Source organism: Odocoileus virginianus, chromosome 7, assembly GCF_023699985.2.
Source record: "Odocoileus virginianus isolate 20LAN1187 ecotype Illinois chromosome 7, Ovbor_1.2, whole genome shotgun sequence".
NCBI lineage: Eukaryota > Metazoa > Chordata > Mammalia > Artiodactyla > Cervidae > Odocoileus > Odocoileus virginianus.
The window spans coordinates 74,158,068-74,177,395 of NC_069680.1; the positions used below are offsets into that span (position 1 = coordinate 74,158,068).

General features: G+C 55.4%; 1 protein-coding gene across 2 annotated transcripts in view; it reads right to left on the minus strand.

The window, feature by feature from the left end:
- GRID1 (glutamate ionotropic receptor delta type subunit 1) overlaps window positions 1-17,376 on the minus strand; it is a 665,624-nt gene extending 648,248 nt beyond the window's left edge. The window contains exons 1-2 of one of the 2 annotated variants that reach the window (XM_020915026.2): window positions 17,154-17,375; window positions 14,865-15,020 (exon numbers count right to left, since the gene is read on the minus strand). In XM_020915026.2, the coding sequence (XP_020770685.2) occupies window positions 14,865-15,020; window positions 17,154-17,232 (235 nt within the window). In that variant the 5' untranslated portion in view covers window positions 17,233-17,375. Of the gene's footprint in view, window positions 1-14,864; window positions 15,021-17,153 lie in introns of both variants that reach the window. The other variant, XM_070470959.1, reaches the window with a different exon arrangement.
- Window positions 17,377-19,328: the final 1,952 nt, after the last annotated feature.

Genomic DNA, 19,328 nt, shown 5'->3' on the forward strand with positions numbered 1-19,328 from the left:
GCGGCTCCTCCCTCTCCCAGCCCCTTCTGCTGCCCAAGTTTGGAAGAGAAGGGGCTAGGACAATGCCATCGCCGGTACATGAAGGTGGAAACTGAGGCCCCACATCGGGGGGCTCCCGGGCCCACCAGAGGATTCCCAGGTGGGAGACAAGAATGGACACCCCAGTCCGGACTCACATCTAACACCCAGCCAGCAGTCAGCCCACACGGCCCCAAAGGGTCAGTACCTGGAGCCCAGGGAGAGCATCTACTTGCCCTGGGAAGCCGCTCCTCCATCACTACCCACTCCCATCCCCACAAGCACATCTCAGAGGGGATGAACAGGCCAGTGACCCTGAGCCCCTGCCAGAGCACCTCAGCCCAGGAAAATGTCTTCCAGAAACAGAGCCTTCAAAATTATCTCCAGCTCCAGCCCACAGGTGTGGAAAAGCCCTCCGTGGTAACTGCATTCCTGTGCTGGGCCTTGGAATCCCCCATGAAAGTGGCCACTGCCAGGGAGAGGCTGTGCCATCGGCTCCTAGCATGTCTTGCCAGGACAAAGACCTTCACATCAGAGGCTGATCAAGAGGGAGGGGTCAGCATAAGTGGGCCCCAAGTGGCAGGATGGGGCTGCTATAAATGCAACAAGCCTCCAAGCCCCACGCCATGGGACTCCAAGTGGTTCTGAGCATGAAGGCAGGGCCACAGCTTGAGAGGGGTTTCAGGGAGCAGAGGTCTTGTGTGTCCACCTGTCCTGTCATCTATCTAGGGGCTCTTACTGAGCACCCACAACCACCTGCACACCAGGCTTGGTTTTGGGAACCCAACAATGAACAAGACACTTTCCTGCCCTCACAGACTTGACTCTCCTCACAAATAAATTAATAACATAACTGCAGGTGAGGAAGCCTGCAAAGAAGGAACAGAAGGCTTTGTTAGAGAATGAAAGGGGCTTTTCTTGGAACCAAGGGTAGCCTCTCTGAGGAAGTGAGATCTGAGGAGTAGCTGAGGTTGAGAAAGAGCCTGGCATGTGAAGTGACTTCCTGATGGAGAGAATAGCATGTGTAAAGGCCCTGGGGTAGGAACATGCTTCACCTTTGGAGACATGGGAAGAAACTCAATGTGGCTGAAGCAGGGAGTCAGGAGGAGTGGCCGTAGTGAAGCAAGTAAGCTCAGTCCTTGTCGGGGTACTTAGGGGCCTGCAGGCTCTGGCAAAGGGTTTGGCTTTTATTCTTAGTGCTGCAGGGAGCCATTGAAGGATTGCAGCAGAATGGGGCCAGCGGGGGGGTGACTGGATTGATTTTTCCAATGATTCTAGTTGCTACACAGAGGCCTGGAAAGGAGGGCAGAAGGCAGGGAACAGAGAGCAAGTGACCACAGGGGCTGAGGCCTGTGAGATGGTGAGATGGAGACAATTGGACAAGGGCTGAGATAAAGGGGGGTCGAGTGCACAGTGGGACAGCATGTGAGGAAAGGGGGGGATGCTGACTCAGCACTAATCCTTTGTTGTTGTTTTTTTGAAGCAATCTCTGCTTCGCTCTGCTCTCTGTATAATTCCCTGTGCTCCCCAGGGTGGTCCACAGGCAACTCTCACATGGCCCTGGGCACAGGTGTCAGTAGACACTGGGTATTGACAGACACCTCTGCTTTCTAACAGGCCATCACCAGGAGCCTGTAGCAGACCACAGCTGCCAAGCGCATTGCATTCTTCCTTCGGTGAGGTTCCTGGGCTGGCTCCCAGCACCACCCAGGTGACTGTCCATGAGGCTTCTGCAGTGAAAGGAAGATAAATGGAAAAGTCTAAAGTCTAGGCTCCCAGCAGACTCTGGTATGCTGGGATTCTGAAATATTCATATATAAGGAGTGTGCAGGGATCGAAACAGAACATATGATGAGTCTGGTGCAGAAATGCAGCCATTAGTGATGTCAATGTCAGTGATTCCCAGCAAATGAGACCCTGTGTTTTGTGGGTGCTGGTCAGTGAGCCGGTGTGAAATCTGGGAGCAGGCTGAGGAGCCGGGCAGTGGGATCAGGCTGGGCTCAAGCTGAAGAGTGTCTGGGGTGGATAAAAGCAGCACAGGCACCCCTGTGAGCTGGCTCAGGGTGGGAAGGAGAGACAACTCTCTGCAAGGCATAAGTGAGAGTCACAAGCTCGGAGCTCTAAACTGGACTTTAAAGGAATCAGTGTGAAGTCACACACTAGAATCCAACAGCCAGCTACACAGCTTCAAGAGGGGTATCTGGTGCATCACCCTTTCTTGGGCAAAAGCCCTGGGCTGGAGGACCAGACGCTCACCCAGAGCCACGGCAGGAGGTGAGGCCAAGAGCCAGCACTCACTAGGGCTTCATTCATCTCAGCAGAACATCCAGAACAAGCAGTGACCATCCCTCCCTCTGCACTGATCAGACAGCATCATGAAGGCAATAACTGTGGCTCCTGTTTATGGAGCATCTCTTTGGTGCCAGGTGCTGGCTACATTCTCTATTGTCCTTACCTCATTTGGTCAAGACAACCTGTTAAGGCAGGTGCCACTGTCCCCATTTTACAGGCAGGAAAGCTGAGATCAGCAAGTTAAGTCTCTTGTTAGGAATGCTGTCTTATGAGGAGCAGGGACAAAGTGAATGTATCCAAAAGAGAATCCAGTGAGAAATATTCAGGCTTCAGGATATGAAGCCTGAAAAAGTCCAAGGGACAGAGTGGCTGTCTTTAAATGTTTAAAGGGCTGGGGGTGGAGAGAGTTTCATTTCAGTGTATCCCAATGCAAAGGCCACGTGGGGAAGAGAACAGCTGATCCTTGGAGACGTGGGGATCTCATTCAACACATGTTGGCCCCAAGGCCTTGGGAAGGCCAACTCCCTCAGTAAGTTCACACCACACTGGTTGGGTCCCAGGCCAGGGCTTGCCCACATCTCACCCTCTCCTACTCTAGTCTGCTGGGGCTGCTACACTAAACACCAAAGATGGAGTGTATTATAAACAACAGACGTGTATTTCTCACAATCTGGAGGCTGACAAGGGCAAGATCAAGGTGCTGGCTGAGCTGAACTCTGGCTGATCTGAGGGCTCTCTTTCTCGTTTGCAGACAGCTGCCTTCTCACTGAGGCAATGGCACCCCACTCCAGTGCTCTTGCCTGGAAAATCCCACGGACGGAGGAGCCTGGTGGGCTGCAGTCCATGGGGTCGCGAAGAGTCGGACACGACGGAGCGACTTCACTTTCACTTTTCACTTTTATGCATTGGAGAAGGAAATGGCAAACCACTCCAGTGTTCTTGCCTGGAGAATCCCAGGGATGGGGTCACACAGAGTCGGACAAGACTGAAATGACTTAGCAGCAGCAGCAGCCTTCTCACTGTGTCCTCACATACTGGAGAGAGAGAGCAAACTCTCTGGTCTTTTTTTTTTTTTTTTTGGCTGTTGTACTGCACAGCCTGTGGGATTTTAGTTCCCCAACCAGGTCCCTGGCATTGAGAGCATGGAGTCCTAACCACTGGATGCCACTGAATTCCTACCTGGTCTCTTCTTATATCTAGTGCGGGCATGAAAACACCACTCTCAAGATCAGATCTCAACCTAAGAATTTCCCAAAGCTCACCTTCCAAATACTATCACATTGGGGTTTGGGGCATCAACATACAAACTGGCAGGGGGGACCACTCAGTCCACAGCACTCCCAGGTCCTCCCTGGGTCTGGCCTTGGTTCTTCAGGGCTCTCCCTCAGCTCCAGACACCAGAACCCTATGATGTCCGCCCGCCTGTATAGCTGGGGTCACAAGAAGACCACTCCTTGGGCTATGCAGGGAGGCTAGCTCCTGCCCTCACCACTTTGACCCACTGCCAAGATGGCAGAGTAGCTGCCAACAATGAAGAAGGGCCCAAGCTGTTGCCCACAGCCTCCTGCTGACCTTGGCCAAGTCAACTACAACACAGTGACCAGAATCTCATTGGGATGATCTCCGAGGGGTCCAGGGTCAGGACCACACATCTAGGCCCAGGGATGTCTCCCGGAAGGGAGGGGGAAATGATATTTATTGAGTGGACCCCAGGAATTGCCCTGTCTCAGAGCTGGGGACACAGCAGGACACAATAAAGATAGCCCTCCCTTCCTGTAGCCCACAGCCTCCAGGGGATTCAGCAAACACAGGCTGATAGGACACACGGCAGAACCAGCTTCCTTTGGGCACTGGGAGGCTCCCCGAGGATGCCATGTGTGAACAGAGAGCTGAAGGAGGTCCACAAGGAGGGCGCTACAGGGGCTCCAAGTGGCAGCTGGCACTGTGGCTCCTTCTGCCTAACATGCCTGGGCAGTGCAGACATCTGCAGCACTCTCCCATGTGTCCATGTGTATGTGCGCACACACACACACCCATGCACACACCTCACACCCAAATACTGCTACACACACACATTCACACACTCACATGCAGCCTGGGATGATACGCTCAGATTCCAGGGAATGCCCAAGGATCTGACCCCCGCTGTTAGACAGTACCCACTCCTCAGCACTGCCCAACAACCACCCTCCCCCAGAGGCATGGCCACCCCAGTCTCTTGAGGAACACTGGCCGCAGGTGCCTGGCGCAGCCCAGTTCTGCACTTGGGTCATGCAGGATCATGCCACAGCTCTCAGAAGCCTATACCTGGGATGCAGGCTAAGCCCTGAGCCAGTCCTGAGCTGAGGCCCCAGCCTGGGGCTCCACGACAGGGACAGATGCTTCCCCAGAGCTCTAGGCTCAGCTGGCAGCCTGCAGGACTTGGGGGTAGACCACTGGGTTGTTTAGGCCACCAGAGCCTGAGAGGGAGGGAAAGGCGAGTGCAGGCAGGTACCTTGGGCACTACCCAGGACTGAAGAGGAGCAGCATCGGGTGTCTGCAGCCAGGACAGGGAAGGCAGCAACAGTCCTAGAGCCGAGCCAAGTCGGAGCCCCCTCGGTACCTGGCACTGGCCCACTGAGATGGGCACCACTGAGACAAGCACCAGCCCAGGGCCCAGTTCAGGTCTCAGAGCTTTGGTTCCCAAGCCCAGGCCAGGACCCAGAGAGTGGCCGCTCCCTCCCTCCCGGGCCTCTGGGTGCTCAGACAAAAGAATGGAAGAAAGCCCCCAGCCCCAGTCCAGGAGCAGAGCCAGGGCAAGACCTAAAGCCTCTGCCTTTGCACCGGGCAGAAAGAGCTGCATGGGAAGGAGAGAATAGGGGACAGCCTGTCAGACCCGGGCTGAGTCTACAGGGCCTCAGGCCACATCAGGGCCGGCACATGGCTGGGCTGAGCCATGAGCTCCAGCCAAGGGGACAGGGTAGGGATGATGTCCAGCCAGTGGGGCCCATGTCTCTGCCCTGACCTGGGATTTGGCCGCACCCAGGCAGAGCACAAAGACCAAAGGGTGTCACGTAGCCCGGGCAGGGGAGCAGGAGAACAGAGCAAACATCCAGAACCACTGCCTACTTAGCATACTGTGTGTCCCCACCCACACCCTCAGTGTGACTCTGCTGGGCCCCAGGCGACTGCTGCTTACCCACAGCCTCCGTCTACCAGGTGTAAGTCACCTCTCTAGACTCATCACCACAACACTAAGGTAACCTCACTTCACAGATATTAAAACTGAGGCTTGAAGAGGACAGGTGACCTTTCAAGACCACACAGCTAATTGGTCACAGAGCTGGAATCTGAACCCAGACCTGCCTGACCACTTTAAACCATAGCGAGCAAGTTATAGGCACTTTGGCCAGCCACTTGAGGCTGGATCAAGCTGTCTGGCTTCGGGCCGCCCTGTGCACTCAAAACAGCAAGGCTGTGGCAAGATTGCAACTTCGTGCAGTGAGGGTCTACAGGCTCCCAGACCCCAGCCCACACAGGGGACTCAAGGCAGCCTCCACATAAACCAAGTCATCAATCTAACTTGGTTCCCTGCTCTCCTGGGACACCCAGAAAGGCCTGGATCAACTCCAGGCCACCCCAAATGGGGCAGGGGGTGGGAAAGCCTGCCCAGTCCAGGTCAGAAAGTAGGAGGAGACCAAGAGCCCTTTGGGACCACTTGGGCTGGTACTATAACAACCACCCCAACCTGGGCGCTCAGTCCTGGGCTGGGCCTTGTAGCACACTTCCTCAACTGACCATCAGGGTGGTCATCTTTCCCATCTTTCAGTCGAGGAAACTCAGCTAACCCACCCAGAGTCAGACAGCAGAGCAGGGACAGGAATCCCAGTCTGTGCATGAGATCAACCAGACTCCTGCCCCCCGCTCGGCTTGTGGGCATCCTGTCTGTTCTCGTGCAGGGGCGTGGGAGGGCCTGGCTGAGCTGTGGCTGGGAACAGGCACAAGGCAGGCAGAGACGGAGCAGCCATGTCTGGCTGCCTCTGCTGAATCTGGCGGGGTATGAATGTAAGGGAAGCAAACTAGGAGACAGGGCCAGCCAGAGCCACATACCCAGATCTGGCTGGAGGAGGAGGTGCAGCTGGGGATGAGGACAGTCCTGGGTCCCAGCCAGCAGCCCCTGGCTTCACCCACTAGAAGCCTGCTCTGCCCAGATCGGGCCCAGGAACAGAAAGAAAAGGGCCTGCTAACCACCTTTCCAGCTACCTTGCCTATGCTTCAGGCCTAGAATGGAGAACTCTGGGTCTTCTCCCCCCAATCTGTAGCTATTAGCCAGGAAACTGGCTGCTTATAGGCTAGAAGGAAGGTCTTAAGAGGTCCCAGCTGACTGGATACTGGACATGGACCCAGCTGCCTTCCTGGGCCCCATGCCTGTCAGAGAGGCCAGGTCCCAGGGAAGGCTGTGGTCATACCCCAGCCCATGGCAAAGACAAGTCTCCACTCTGGACCAGTGCCTCAGCAAAAGAGAGAGCTGGTGCTGCGTGGGAAGGCAGGGGTGAGGAGGGCTCAGGGAGGAAGCAGGGGACATCTGTAGACAAAACGGGGCCACAGGGAGCCCTGCTGAGTCCAGAGAAAGCACAGACTTGCTTATGACCAGCTGTGGGGCCCACTACTGCTGGTGCCAACAATAGTCGGGCCCGGACACCAGTCTTCACCCCATTCCTTAGGAAGCATCGAGGCAAGTCTTTTGAGACCTGGGCCTGTCCAGGTAGACCAAGACTGGCTCTCTTCTGAGAGCTGGGCAGGGCTGGGACCTGGGCTTCCCGACTTCGTCCTACACCAAAAGGCTGCCTGGCACCTTCTGGGGCAGAGGAATAAGTAAACAAGTGGGCAAAGGGGAAGTGATGGAACCCATGGACTTGGTCCAACCAGGATCCAACACCTAAAATCCCTTTTGGGTTTTGTTTCTATGTTGTTGTTGTTGTTGATTTAACAAGTCACCAAGGAAATAGCAAGGCTGTTTGGGCATGAAGTGGCTAGTAGATATTTGTGTCACTCACCATTTCCAGCTCTCTCTCTTTCCAGGCACACAGTAGGTCTGTGTTTCCTGGATCCTTTACAATTGCTTGGAACCATATGACTAGTTTTGGTCAACAAGTTATAAGTAGAAAGACTTATGTCACATACAGGCAGAGACCCTGTAGGGCTCTCTCTCCCTCTGGCATAGCAACTAGCAATATTCAAGCCGAGTGACCATAATGAGCTCAGTTCCAAGCTGACCAATGATGGACACATACATGAAAAGGAGATGAATTTGTGTTGCATTAAGCCACTAAGACTTGGAGACTGTTTGTTACCACAGCATAACTCAGTCTACCCTGATTGATACAAAGGGAACCACAGAATAAAACCAAAGGGCAGGAACAAACAGGCACTTCCCTGGGTCATCAAGTCTAAAAAGTTTCATATCCAGGGATCGGTCTGGGTTAGAAATGCTACGGGAACCAACAGTACAGACTCATGTTCCAGTTTTTAGGTGAAAGCATTTTCCAGGAAGTGAAAAGGCCGAGTAAAGGGAGAAGATGGCTGACATAGGAGACAAAGCTAGGCGCCTTTGGACCTGGCAACTCCAAGAATCTGGAAAGAGGCTGCCTGCCTTTGCAAGATATGGCTTTGAGTTTTCAGGGGCATCCTTAGCTGTCTTCCAAGAAAAGTCTAGAGAAATGACCCCCACATACTGCTCTAGACAGGAAGACTGTCAACCAGGCATGGGAACAGTAGCAGCCTGGAAGCAGCACAAGTGTCTCATTAGGGCCCACAGCCTTTGACCCATGCGCCTGATATGGATGCCTATCTGTTCACTACAAATAGTAAGTCCATCTTCCCCACTTAGGGGCAAGGCCATGGCATAGTATCCACAGGGATACTAAAAAGGATGGTGAGGGACAGGAAAGCCTGGCATGCTGCAGTCCATGGGGTCACAAAGAGTAGGATATGACTGAGCGACTGCACAACAACAAGAACAATCCATTAGATATGAGGCTGTGGGTAAGGCAGGAGTTCAGTCTATAAAGAGAGTGTGTGTGTGTGTGTGTGTTTAGATACACAAGAGGGACCCTAGAATGAAAGACAGCTCTGAACCTAGCAGCTCAGCTGAATGAAAATGATAGCTATTCTTTTACACAGATACAGGCTTGCGAGAAATCCAGAGAGGGGACTAGTGAGAAGGGCTTAGTGAGCAGCCATCAGCACTGACAGCTGCCGCCTTCTGACCTGAAGCATCACTGGCAGGAGTAAGCTGAGGGTGTCAGTAAGCAAGACTGACCTTGGCAGGGACCCCACCACATGTTCCAGGTGAGTAGGGTGGAGGGTGGAGAGAGGAGGGGGGTTGTTAGAACCTGGCCTGGAAGAAGTGGAGGTCATGGACCTGCATGGTGGTACAGCCTTGCCGTCTGGCTATTCATAAAACAGACTCCTCTAGGCACCTTAGACGTGAGCAGCTTGCAGGCTCCAGGAAGGAAGTTGTTGTCTCATTGGAGAGCACAGGGAGGTCTACAGAGGCCTGCAAACTTCAATGTGCCACCTCCAGAGTGAGGACGATAGACAGGGAAACATGGCCATATGCTCCAAGTAAAAAGAGGATGCCACCCAGTATGCAGGAAAGCAGCCAGCCATGCAGAAGAAAGGGAAGGGTCATGAAGGGCAGTGTCTACAATAGGCATCCCCAAGGTGTACCAACATGGTAACAGAAAAAATGGCCCACAAAGACATCCACATCCTAACCCCAGAAACAGTGAATATGCTAGAAAGTGGAAGTGTTAGTCGGTTGAAAGAAAAGTGAAAGTGAAGTCACTCAGTCATGCCCGACTCTTTGCAACCCCATGGACCAGACTCCTCCATCCATGGGATTTTCCAGGCAAGAATACTGGAGTGGGTTGCCATTTCCTTCTCCAGGAGATCTTCCTGACCCAGGGATTGAACCCGGGTCACCCACATCGTAGGCAGACACTTTACCATCTAAGCCACCACCTGATAGTCGCTTAGTCGTGTCCGACCCTTTGCGCACCCCATGAACTGTAGCCCACCAGGGTGCTCTGTCCATGGAATTTCTCAGGCAACAATACTGGAGTGGGTTGCCATTTCCTTCTCCAGGGGATCTTTCCCAACCCAGGGAACAAACCCAGGTGTCCTGCATCGCAGGTGGATTCTTTACCATCTGAGGCATGGTAAAAGAGAATCCAGGTTGCAATGCAATTAAGGATGCTAATCAACTGACTTGAAGATAGAGAGAGAGGCTTGGATTATCCCCATGGGCCCAATGCCATCACAAGGGTCCTGGGAGGAGGGAGACAGAAGAATCAGAGAGGAGATCTGGGGACAGAAGTGACTCCCTGTGAGAAGGACAGTACCCACCACTGCTGGCTTCAAAGCTGAAGGAAGGGGGCCAGGAGCTAAGGAAGACAAGCAGCCTCAGGAAGCTAAAAAGGCAAGACAGTGGATTCTCTCCTAGGGTCCCCAGGAGGAATCAGTGCTGCCAACACCTTGATGTTAACCCAGTGAGACCCATGTCAGGCTTCTGATATGCAGAACTGTAGGATAATATATTTCTGTTTTTAACCAGCAAAGTTATGGTAAAATTTGCTTCTGCACCAAGAGAAAAATTATGCAGCTGAGTGGATGGAAATGATGGCAGTGGGCCTGCAAGCATCTTTAATGACACTAACATCAAACTCAGGGAGATGCTGACAGTGTCTCCCAGGCAGGGACCAATAACAGCATTTCCAGGGAGAACAGTGGGTCTGCCAGCAGGAGCTGCAAAAATACAGCCTCAACGGGACCTGAAGGGAAGTCAAGGAAGACAACAGAAGCATCAAACACAGGGAGCCCAGCCTGGCAATCGGTGATGACCTAGAGGGGTGGAAAGGTGGGGAGGGAGTCTCAAGAGGAAGGGGGTATATATGATTATGATCGATGTATGGCGGAGACCACCACAACATTGTAAAGAAATTATCCTCCAATAAAAAAATTTTTGAATAAATAAAAACAACAACAAAAGTTCAGTTAGGGAGACAGTTAGCAGCTGTCAAAGAGTGCAAGGGGCAGAGTGACCACCTAGGAATGACCAGTATAATACAGGCAAGACCATCAGATGGACACCACCAAGCTCACTGAGCTTTACTCTCATTTTATTTCATTGCTTCACTGTTGTATTCTGTGAACACCAAGCTATACTTGGGTGATTTTTACCCTGTCTTCCTAAAACACTTCCGTGCTTATTGTAACTAAAAGGAATATTGCCTCACATACATTCCTTTTTTCTTCCTTTTCCCTAAATTGTTATCTTTCCACTCTATGACAGATATATCTACAGCACAGCCAATAACTCAAGTCTTTCACTTACAGTAAAAGATAATACCGTGAACAGAGAAGACTCGTGTTCAGCCAGTTCTTTTATGCATTTATGCATTTATATAATCTTCTCCTTGAGCAGGCACTTTAAAGCAATATGAAATTTTTTTTATTTAACAAATTAGTGTCTCTTCTAGTATCTAGAAGACAAATTTTCACACTTATTGTTAATACGGACTTCGCCAACTAAATCTAAGATACCACCTTTGAGGGATTTAAATATCAATTCTGTATTATCATTTGCTAAATCCTCAACAAATGCATATTTTGTTAAAAATGATCCAGTCTTTCACATAAACTGACCAACTACTTCAAAAGGTAGCTTGCAAGAAGCCTGCACAAAATCAGCCTGAAGAAACTGCAGGTATAAATCTTAAGACCCACAAGTCAAAGTAGAGTTCCTTATTTTCTTCAATTAAATACTTAAGCATATCTCAACATAAATGCTTCCATTTTTTAAAAAATTGGTCGTTTTGGATATTTAAAAATATATGCAGGCAGTAAGAGGAATGTTTATAAAGAGTTCACATGATTTCAGAAAAAGTCACTGATATGTTAAACAAACAAAATATACAACTGAACAGAATGGGAGCTCGCGGCACTTATGAAAGTCAGTGGGTGAAAAAAGACTAGAAGGAAAGAACAGTGGTAGACTTCTGAACGATTTTGTTCTGTCTTTTGATGCTTTCCTGCACCTTCCACACATTTTACATAATGAGCATGCGTTGCCCTTTTCCTTTTTCACATTTTTAAATTAATTCATGCTCATTGTAGCACGGCATCTCTTTTATAATCAGGAAAAAGAAAGTTAAGCAAAAAGCTGAAAATGAAAAGGTCAGTTAGGGTCCGCTCTCAAGGAATTCACTAGCTTAAGCAATGATGCAGCTGAAAATACCAACAGCCTGAAGAGAAGCTAGATGCATTCACAGTTGGTCAAGGAACAGAGAGGGAATTCATGTTTACTGAACACCTACCGCAGGTCTTTTGCAGACAATTCATACATGTCTCATCTCATTTAATTCTCACTATAAACCCAGGAGGACCCCTCTCAGCAGACATGTGGACAAATTTGGAATGAGGCCAGGCCTCCCCCAATATCACACTGCACATGAGACAAGCAAGATTTGAACCCAGTTTCTTGGGCCCCAGAAACTAAGCTCTTATCCCTGCTTGGTGCTACCTCTCAGACCACAATGGGGCAGCATCACTTCAATCCCAAATCCATCCTGGGGATGGGGGAGTGGTCATGGGAGCTCATCCAGTCTATGATGAAGAATGAACCCCAGTCTGCCTTGGCCACTCCCAGCCAAGTCTTTTCCTTTCCCATCCAAGCTGTATCTACCAGCCGTGTCCTGGGACTGTGACTGTCCAAGTCCACAAGAGAGATATCCATCAACCAGGGCCAAGCCATGAGATGGACAACACCCCGCAGAGCACAGAAGGAAGGACCCAGTGCGCTGAGTACCTGCCCCACCAAGCCTCAGGCCAGGGAGACTTGCACCCAGCTCGGGCACTCCCTGAGGCTGTTGAGGGGCGCATCCCTCCCATCCCTGATAGCATCCCAGGGCTTCAAAAGGTCACGGGATAACAATGTGAATTTCTGCCCCTGCCACTTATCATCTGAAAGCATGCCAATTTTAACCAGCACATGCCCTCTGGGCAGAGAGTGGCCCAACACCACCTGGTCAGTATTCCTCTACCTGGACAACCGTCAGGCATCAGTATCCAATTCTCTAGTTCTTGTGCACACACCCTCACTCACACCCTTCCAAGACTGTGTCAGCCTGCCGTTCTTAGAGCCTTAGACACTTTTCCAGTTATAAAAACAGAGAAACTGAGACCCAGAAAAGGCCCCTGGGTGGAGCCCTGTATCTCCAGAACAAAGCCGCATTAAGGTTGGAAGGTTGAACGGCCCGTAGTTGTTTGATTTGACTTGTACTGTGTTACTCAAATTGTTTGGTTAGTTGACAAGAGTTAGAAATCAGATTTTACATTAAAGTACAGATTTGAAGCTCCTCTTTAAAAAATAAATAAATAAATCAGCACATTTATAACACCAGGAGTTTCATTCCCAAATGGTAAAATCAGCTAAGTTGTGGAACAACTTCCTTTTGACAGAGATTACCTCTCCAGACCCCACACTCCAGGTCCTTCTGGCCCTGCTGCCCAGTTCACCCATGTGTTACCTGTCAGTAACCCTGGGCAAGAGCATCATCTTCAGTCTTTGGGGACCTGTTGCTGGAGTGGGGAGGGGGGCCAACGGGCATCATTTGGAGCAAAATGAATGAATCTGGAATACTCAATACAGTAGAGGGCAAGTCAACAGAAACGAGATATATCAACAGAGAAGGTGGCAGAGCCAAACTGCCGAGAAAACACAAGTAGCATCCCCATTACACTGTGAGTTCCCTGGGGCACGTGTCTCCCAGCTGTGTCCTCAGCTCCCAAGCACAAAGGATGAATGTCCACAATGAGAAGAGTATGGGGAGTGTGCAAAGGGAGCATGAGGCACCATGAAAATCACGGCAAGTAATTGGAAAAGCCTCTGTCACCAGAGATTCTTACCCGAATTAGGGTCATTCCTGCCTACAGAGGTTCCACCTTCCCCTGGCTAGAGCCCACCACAAGAAGATGCAACGGTTGCAATGAGGGTGCAGAGAAAAGAAGTCCAAGGGCAGGGCCTGCAGCGGCAGGTACTGCAGGTAGGGCATGATCAGACAGCAAAGAAGGGTGGGTTCCACCTCATGTACCTCAGTGGACACCAGACACCTGCCAGGGCTGGGAAAACCAGCTCCCGTGATAGACAACCAGCCTCACCCCAACTCAGCCACCATCCCCAAAACACATTCAGACCCACAGGCTTTTACAACTACCCAAGGACAGCCTTGGACCTTCAGGTCCCAGATCTGGGCCTTCTCCCTCCTCTGCAAGAACAGGAGACTCCCCAAAACCTCTTTCCATCACAACATTCTGAACCCAGAACACAGCCTTCACACGGTCACCCTATCCTTGGAGAAGACTAGCAGCCAACATACAGCCTAAAGCAGGAAGAGGTCTCTGGGTCTAAGGGGTTGGGGGTAGGGACATGGGGACAGGGAAAACTTGCTTGGCGCCTCCGGCCAGTCTACCCCCTCCTTACACCCACGGTCATGTTTGATCCTCCCGGGAGGAATCCCCACACTCTGTGCCACCGCCTGTCCCCTATGTCTTCAATATCCCTGGGCAAGGGCCTCAGAGCCTAACCCATGGCTATAAGGAACTAGGAGAACCCTTGGATATAGGGGCAGATGAGAGGAAAGGGGCCCGAGGACAGGCAGATATGGGGCAGAGAGCCTTAGTCCCTGATGAGGAAGCAGACATCATGGGAGAGAAACCCAAGTCCCCGAACCCAGGCTCAAGCCAGGTGGGAGGGGAGCGAACGAGGGAGGAGGGAAACTCAGCCCGCTCTGCCTCGCTTAGCCGCGCACTTGTTACCCCGCCTGCGGGCAGAGTCTGCGGACCAAGGTGGCCCGGGCGCCGGCTAGGATTTCCCCGCAGCCTAGCCCGGCCCAACTCCGCTCCTTTCCTGGTTGAACAGCGCCCACCTCCGGCCCAGGCGGCTATGCCTCCGCCCACGGCGGGGACCGCAAGTGAGAGCGGCGGCTCCAAACCCGGAGGAGAGCGGCCGAGAAACGCGAGCCGAAGCACTGAGGGGAGCGAGATGTGGCGCGTCCCGGGATGCGCTCGGGAGAGAGGAGAGCACTGGCTTGGGCGCTAGACGCTCCTCCTCCTCGGCAGCTAAGAAGACAACGGCCCGACCGGGTCAGGGGAGGTGCACCAACACAGGTACCCGGCTCGCAGACACGCCCACCCACACTCTTAACAACAAAGACGGCCCTGAGCCACGCACGCCTGCGCGGCCAGCACCGGGCGCACACACGCGCCCACCCAGCTGGAGAGGAGCCGCACAAGCCCGCGACAGGCCCCGCAAGGAGCCCGGCTCGCCGTTCACAAGCTCTCGGCTCCAGTCCCGCGGCTCAGGGCACTCCCTGCTGCTCAGCTTTGGTGGGCCGGGGAGGGAGCGCGCACCGTGCGTGCGGTCCAACCCTTGGCAACCCAGCAAGTCTCCAGTACTGCGCCCGAGGCAGGCCCGGCCCTGTTAGACCTGGACACCGCGGCCGGCCACTCACCTTCTTGCACGGCCTGGAACGGATTGTTGGCCTCGATGACCTTGATGGAGTAGGTGATCTTCTCGCTCTGCAGGATGTCATCGTTGAGGCTCAGGTCTGATACAGCCAGCTGGAACACCCTGTCGTCCTTGGCCGCGTTCTCCTCGAAGATGGCACCTGGACGAGAAGAGGGGTCAACACCAGGCCTAGAGATGGGCTCTCCCTCCCCACCCCCACCCCCGCCTTGGCCCTCCCATCACCGCGCTGGCAAGACTGCAGGCTGCCGGGTGGTGGGAGTTCTGGGCTGGGGTTTCAGCCTGATAGGATAGTTTAGAGGTGGGCCTCCGCCCACCCACACAAAAATACACCACCCCAAATATGCCAACATAGTCCACATGAGTTACATATGCACGTGGTACACGCAGCCACCAGGTCACAGGAGTGTCTCATAACCAAGCTACCTCATATACCAATCTTGCCCCACATAATGGGCTGAGCCAAGCTGGTGTGACCTCATGCCCTGCCTAAATGGTCCCACGAGTCCTATCCCAGGAGCCAGAAAGTCCCCTTGCAGCCCCAATCCCAAAATGGAAAGATGACTTCCTTCTGCCCTGCGCACCCCCCTTCCATAGGAGCTAAGCAAACAGGTCCCCAGGGGTTTTCCTGTGCTGAGGCTTCTTTCTGCAGGGGCCATTGATGACTGGTGACAGGCAGAGGGACTACTCAATCCCGCCTGACTCCCTGGGCTCTGTCTCCTGCTTTCCATCCCTCTCCTGATAGGAGAATGTCCCTAGACCCTTTGCCTTCTAACCCAGCAGCTGAGGAGCCCAGAAGGAGCCGCTCTTTAACGGGCCTTCTAGAACCTTGAACAGCTCCTCCGGAGCAGCCTCCCGCTGGCCTTTGCGCTCTTCGCACTGCCTTGGCCGACTCTCTGCGCTTGACGCCGAGATCGGTCGAACTCGCCTGAGCCTGGCCCTGCAGCCTGGAAAACTCCGGAGTCCAACCCCCCTTGCCAGGCCCTAAGGGTCACCACAGTCCCAGAGCTTGGCCCAGTGATCCCCGAACGGGGGGCTGGGCAGGAGGAGGGAGGTCCCGTTCCATGCTACACCCAGAGCCGCAATGCTGACCGCAAGACCCAAGCCCCACCACCTCCACCCACAACTGGGAAGCAGGTCTTGTCCCGGTGCCTGCCAGGGATTGCAGCGTTCCAGGGCCAGGCCTAGTCCCTGATCACCCATCACCTGTCCCATCACCCCTGCCTTCTCACACCTGCCAACCCGCCCCCCCCCCCCCCGCCCGCCTTTCTCGGCTCGCTGGTCTTCCCCAACTTCCGGCAAGACGACTGCCGACGGGCTCCCCAAAAACAACCGCTGCCAGTCCCCCAATCCGGCCCAACTTCCTGGGATTTCTTCCCTGCTGCTACCAACTCCCACACACTCCCCGCCGGCGCGCCTCCTCCTCCTCTCCACCTCATCTTCTCTCCTCCCCGGGTTCTCTCCCTCCAACGGTCTCTTCCCGCTCCGCGCGCACGCACACACACTCCGCACACACACCGCGGCCCAGGCTTCTTCCCTGATTCCCACCGCCCAGACCATCTGCCGGCCCCTAAGAAGAAGAAACTCTGAGACTGTCCAGCTTTGGGCTGCCGTCGCCACAACCAGATACACACACACCCACACATCCACTGAGAGATACACAGACACACACCAGGGAAACAGACACTGTGTCCACTCTAACAGGCTGATAAATCGTGCACGCACCAACACAGGCTCCGATGGCCCCACACACCCCAACGCCCTCTCGCAGTGACACCAACACGGTGCCACCGGCGCACACACAGAAACACACGCTGACAACACCCACCCACCCACATTCACGCACGGTTCCGGTCGGGCCTCTTCGATCCTGCGCTACCAACTTGGCGAGACCCCGGGCCCTGCCCGCCCCCTGCCCTCGCTGCTCTGAGCTGTACCTAAGGGCTGGCCCGACCCCGTCGACCGCCACCACCCCCCCTCCCCCCGGGGACGCGGGGCTGAACCTGCGTCTAGCCCTGGGTTCCCCGCAGCCGCGGCCCTAAGTGTCGGCAGAGGCCGCGGGGCCCCGCGGGGGGATCGGAGCCCCGGGAGCAGCAGGAGCCCGCGGGAGCGCGGCGCGGCCCGTGCACAGCTCCTCCGCGGGGCGGCGCGGCCCTTCGGGGGAGCACCGCCCGCCGAGCCCCTCGGCCCAGGGAACAGCCAAGTTTGGACGCCGCGCACCCCCCGCGCCACTGGAGCCCCCGCCCAACCTCGGCCCCAAGCCCGCCGCGCTCACCGATGTGGATGATGGAGTCGGCCCGCACCGACACGCACTGGCATATCCAGGGGAGAAGCCACAGCGTCAGCGCTTCCATGTCCCCCGGGCGCGCGGCTCATCCGCCCGGGCCCGGGGCGAGGCCGAGGGCAGCGCGGAGCGGGGAGGCGCCGGTCCGGGTGCAGTCCCGGGCCGCTCCCCGGGAAAGCCGAGCCCGCCCGTGCGTCTTCCCCCGCGCGCCCGCCCCTGCGCCCTGAGCCCGCCCCAGCCCAGCCCAGCCCAGCCCGGCGCGGTCGGGCTCCCGCTCCGGCTCCGGTGGTGGCTGCGGCGGCGCTGGCAACCCGAGCCCAGGCCGGCGCGGCGGGGGCGGCCCGCGGCGGCGGCGGCGCTCCCCACGGCTCGGGAGGCTTCGGAGGCGGCGGAGGCGGCGGCGGCAGCAGCCGGGCCGGCGCGGCGGCTCCGGGCTCGCTGTGTGTCTGAGCCCGGGCGAGGAGCGAACTGCGGAGGACGCCCCCTCCCCTCCCCCTCCCCCTCGACTCTGCTCCCCCTCCCCTCCCCGCCCGCCTCCCTCCCCTCCGCCCTCCTCTGGACCACGTGACTGCGGAGCCTCTGCCTCGCCGCGCGGCGCTCTCCAGCTCGCGGCTCGGAGGGGGCGCCGGGTGCTCCGCGCTCCCAGTCGGAGTGACGCTCGGAGGCCAGCAGGACAGTGGGACCGGCCGAGGCTGCGGCGCGCAGAGACTTGGTGGCCCTGGGCCTCATGACTCCCACGTTCACCAGGGACCAGAGAATGGAGAAGGGTCGGCTCCGACTGCCCTCGGGGATCCCTGGAGCCCCCTGGCCCCGGCTGACCTCAGCCGCCGAGCGTCTTGGGCCATGATCCACGGCCCGGGCAGAGAGCCCCTCGTGGAGCCGGGCCGGGATAGCCCGGAGAGAGATCGGGCGAGGCGCTGAGCCAGTCATCGAGAGGCAAGGGGAGCCAAAGGGGACTCGCCGCGGCCGCGGGCTCGAACCTTAGCTGGCCCCACGGACCTTGGCGGGCGCCCATCCCCCTCCCTGCGGCCCGAGGCTCAGCCGGGAGTCGGGCAGGAGGCTCGGACTCTGAAGCCCAATTCATGGCCGGAAACCGGCGCATCCGTGACCGCGGCGCCTGGACGTGAGGAGCCTTTCAAGCGGCCGGCGTACTCAGACTCCGACTCTGCACGGAGCCTTTACGCGCGAGCCCGGGCGAAGAGCCCGCTCCTCGCGGCCAGCGCAGAGCGGGGCTCGCTCCACCGCTCGCGGAATGCCTCCTGCCCCGACTACCACCAGATAGAGCGTTATGCCGTTTGGGCTCCAGCCTGGGAGGGGGTGGCAAGCCTGACGCTAGCCACCCTCCCCCCGCCTCCGCCCCCAAACAAGTTCCAGACAGACTGAGCTCCACGTGGCACACCCAAGATTTCAGGGAAACAGCTGAGCCTTCACGGACCCGGCTTCGGGAGGAAGCTCGGTCTGGGCGCGCCTGGCAGAGCCTAGTGCACGGGGCCACTTCTGCGGGCCCGGGAGCGCCCATTGGGCCTGTCGTTGGCCCAGCCCCAAGGTCCCTGCCTTGCAGGGCCATGCGCAGGGCGTGAGGAATTCAGAGAGACTCCGCAACAGACCTTCCTGGAACTCCCCGCTCACAGGAGAGACAGACACCTAAATAGATAATTAAAAGATGCGGCAAGGACCCTGAATAAGCTATGTATGCAAAGGCGCATTCTGGGCTGTGACCCAGCCTGAGGGATGACTTCCTGGAGGAGGTGACAGTTTTAAAGGTTGAGCGGGGTTACCAAGGGAGAAGGAAGGGAGGCTTCCAGGCATTGAGTGCTAGTTAGCGAGCCAAGTTAAAAGAAAAAGAATTTAGTGTGTGTGTGTGTGTGTGTGTGTGTGTGTGTGTGTGTGTGTGTGTGTCCCAAGCTGCCTGCCACAGAAGTCATTGGCAGAAGTCATTTAGTTCAGAAAGGTGGGGGAGGAAGTTGTTCACGGGGGAGGGCCAAGGCAGGCTTGGAGAAAGGCAACCCTTACAATGGTTGGTGGGGCTGCAGGGGCAGCCTCCAGAAGAAGAGAAGCTGGGTTGAAGAGACAGCGAGGAACCACAGGGTCTGGCAGGGTGACTTCCAAGATGAGGAGACCATGGGCAAGAGAGGAGGAATGGCCATGCCTGCAGGACGCTGGGCT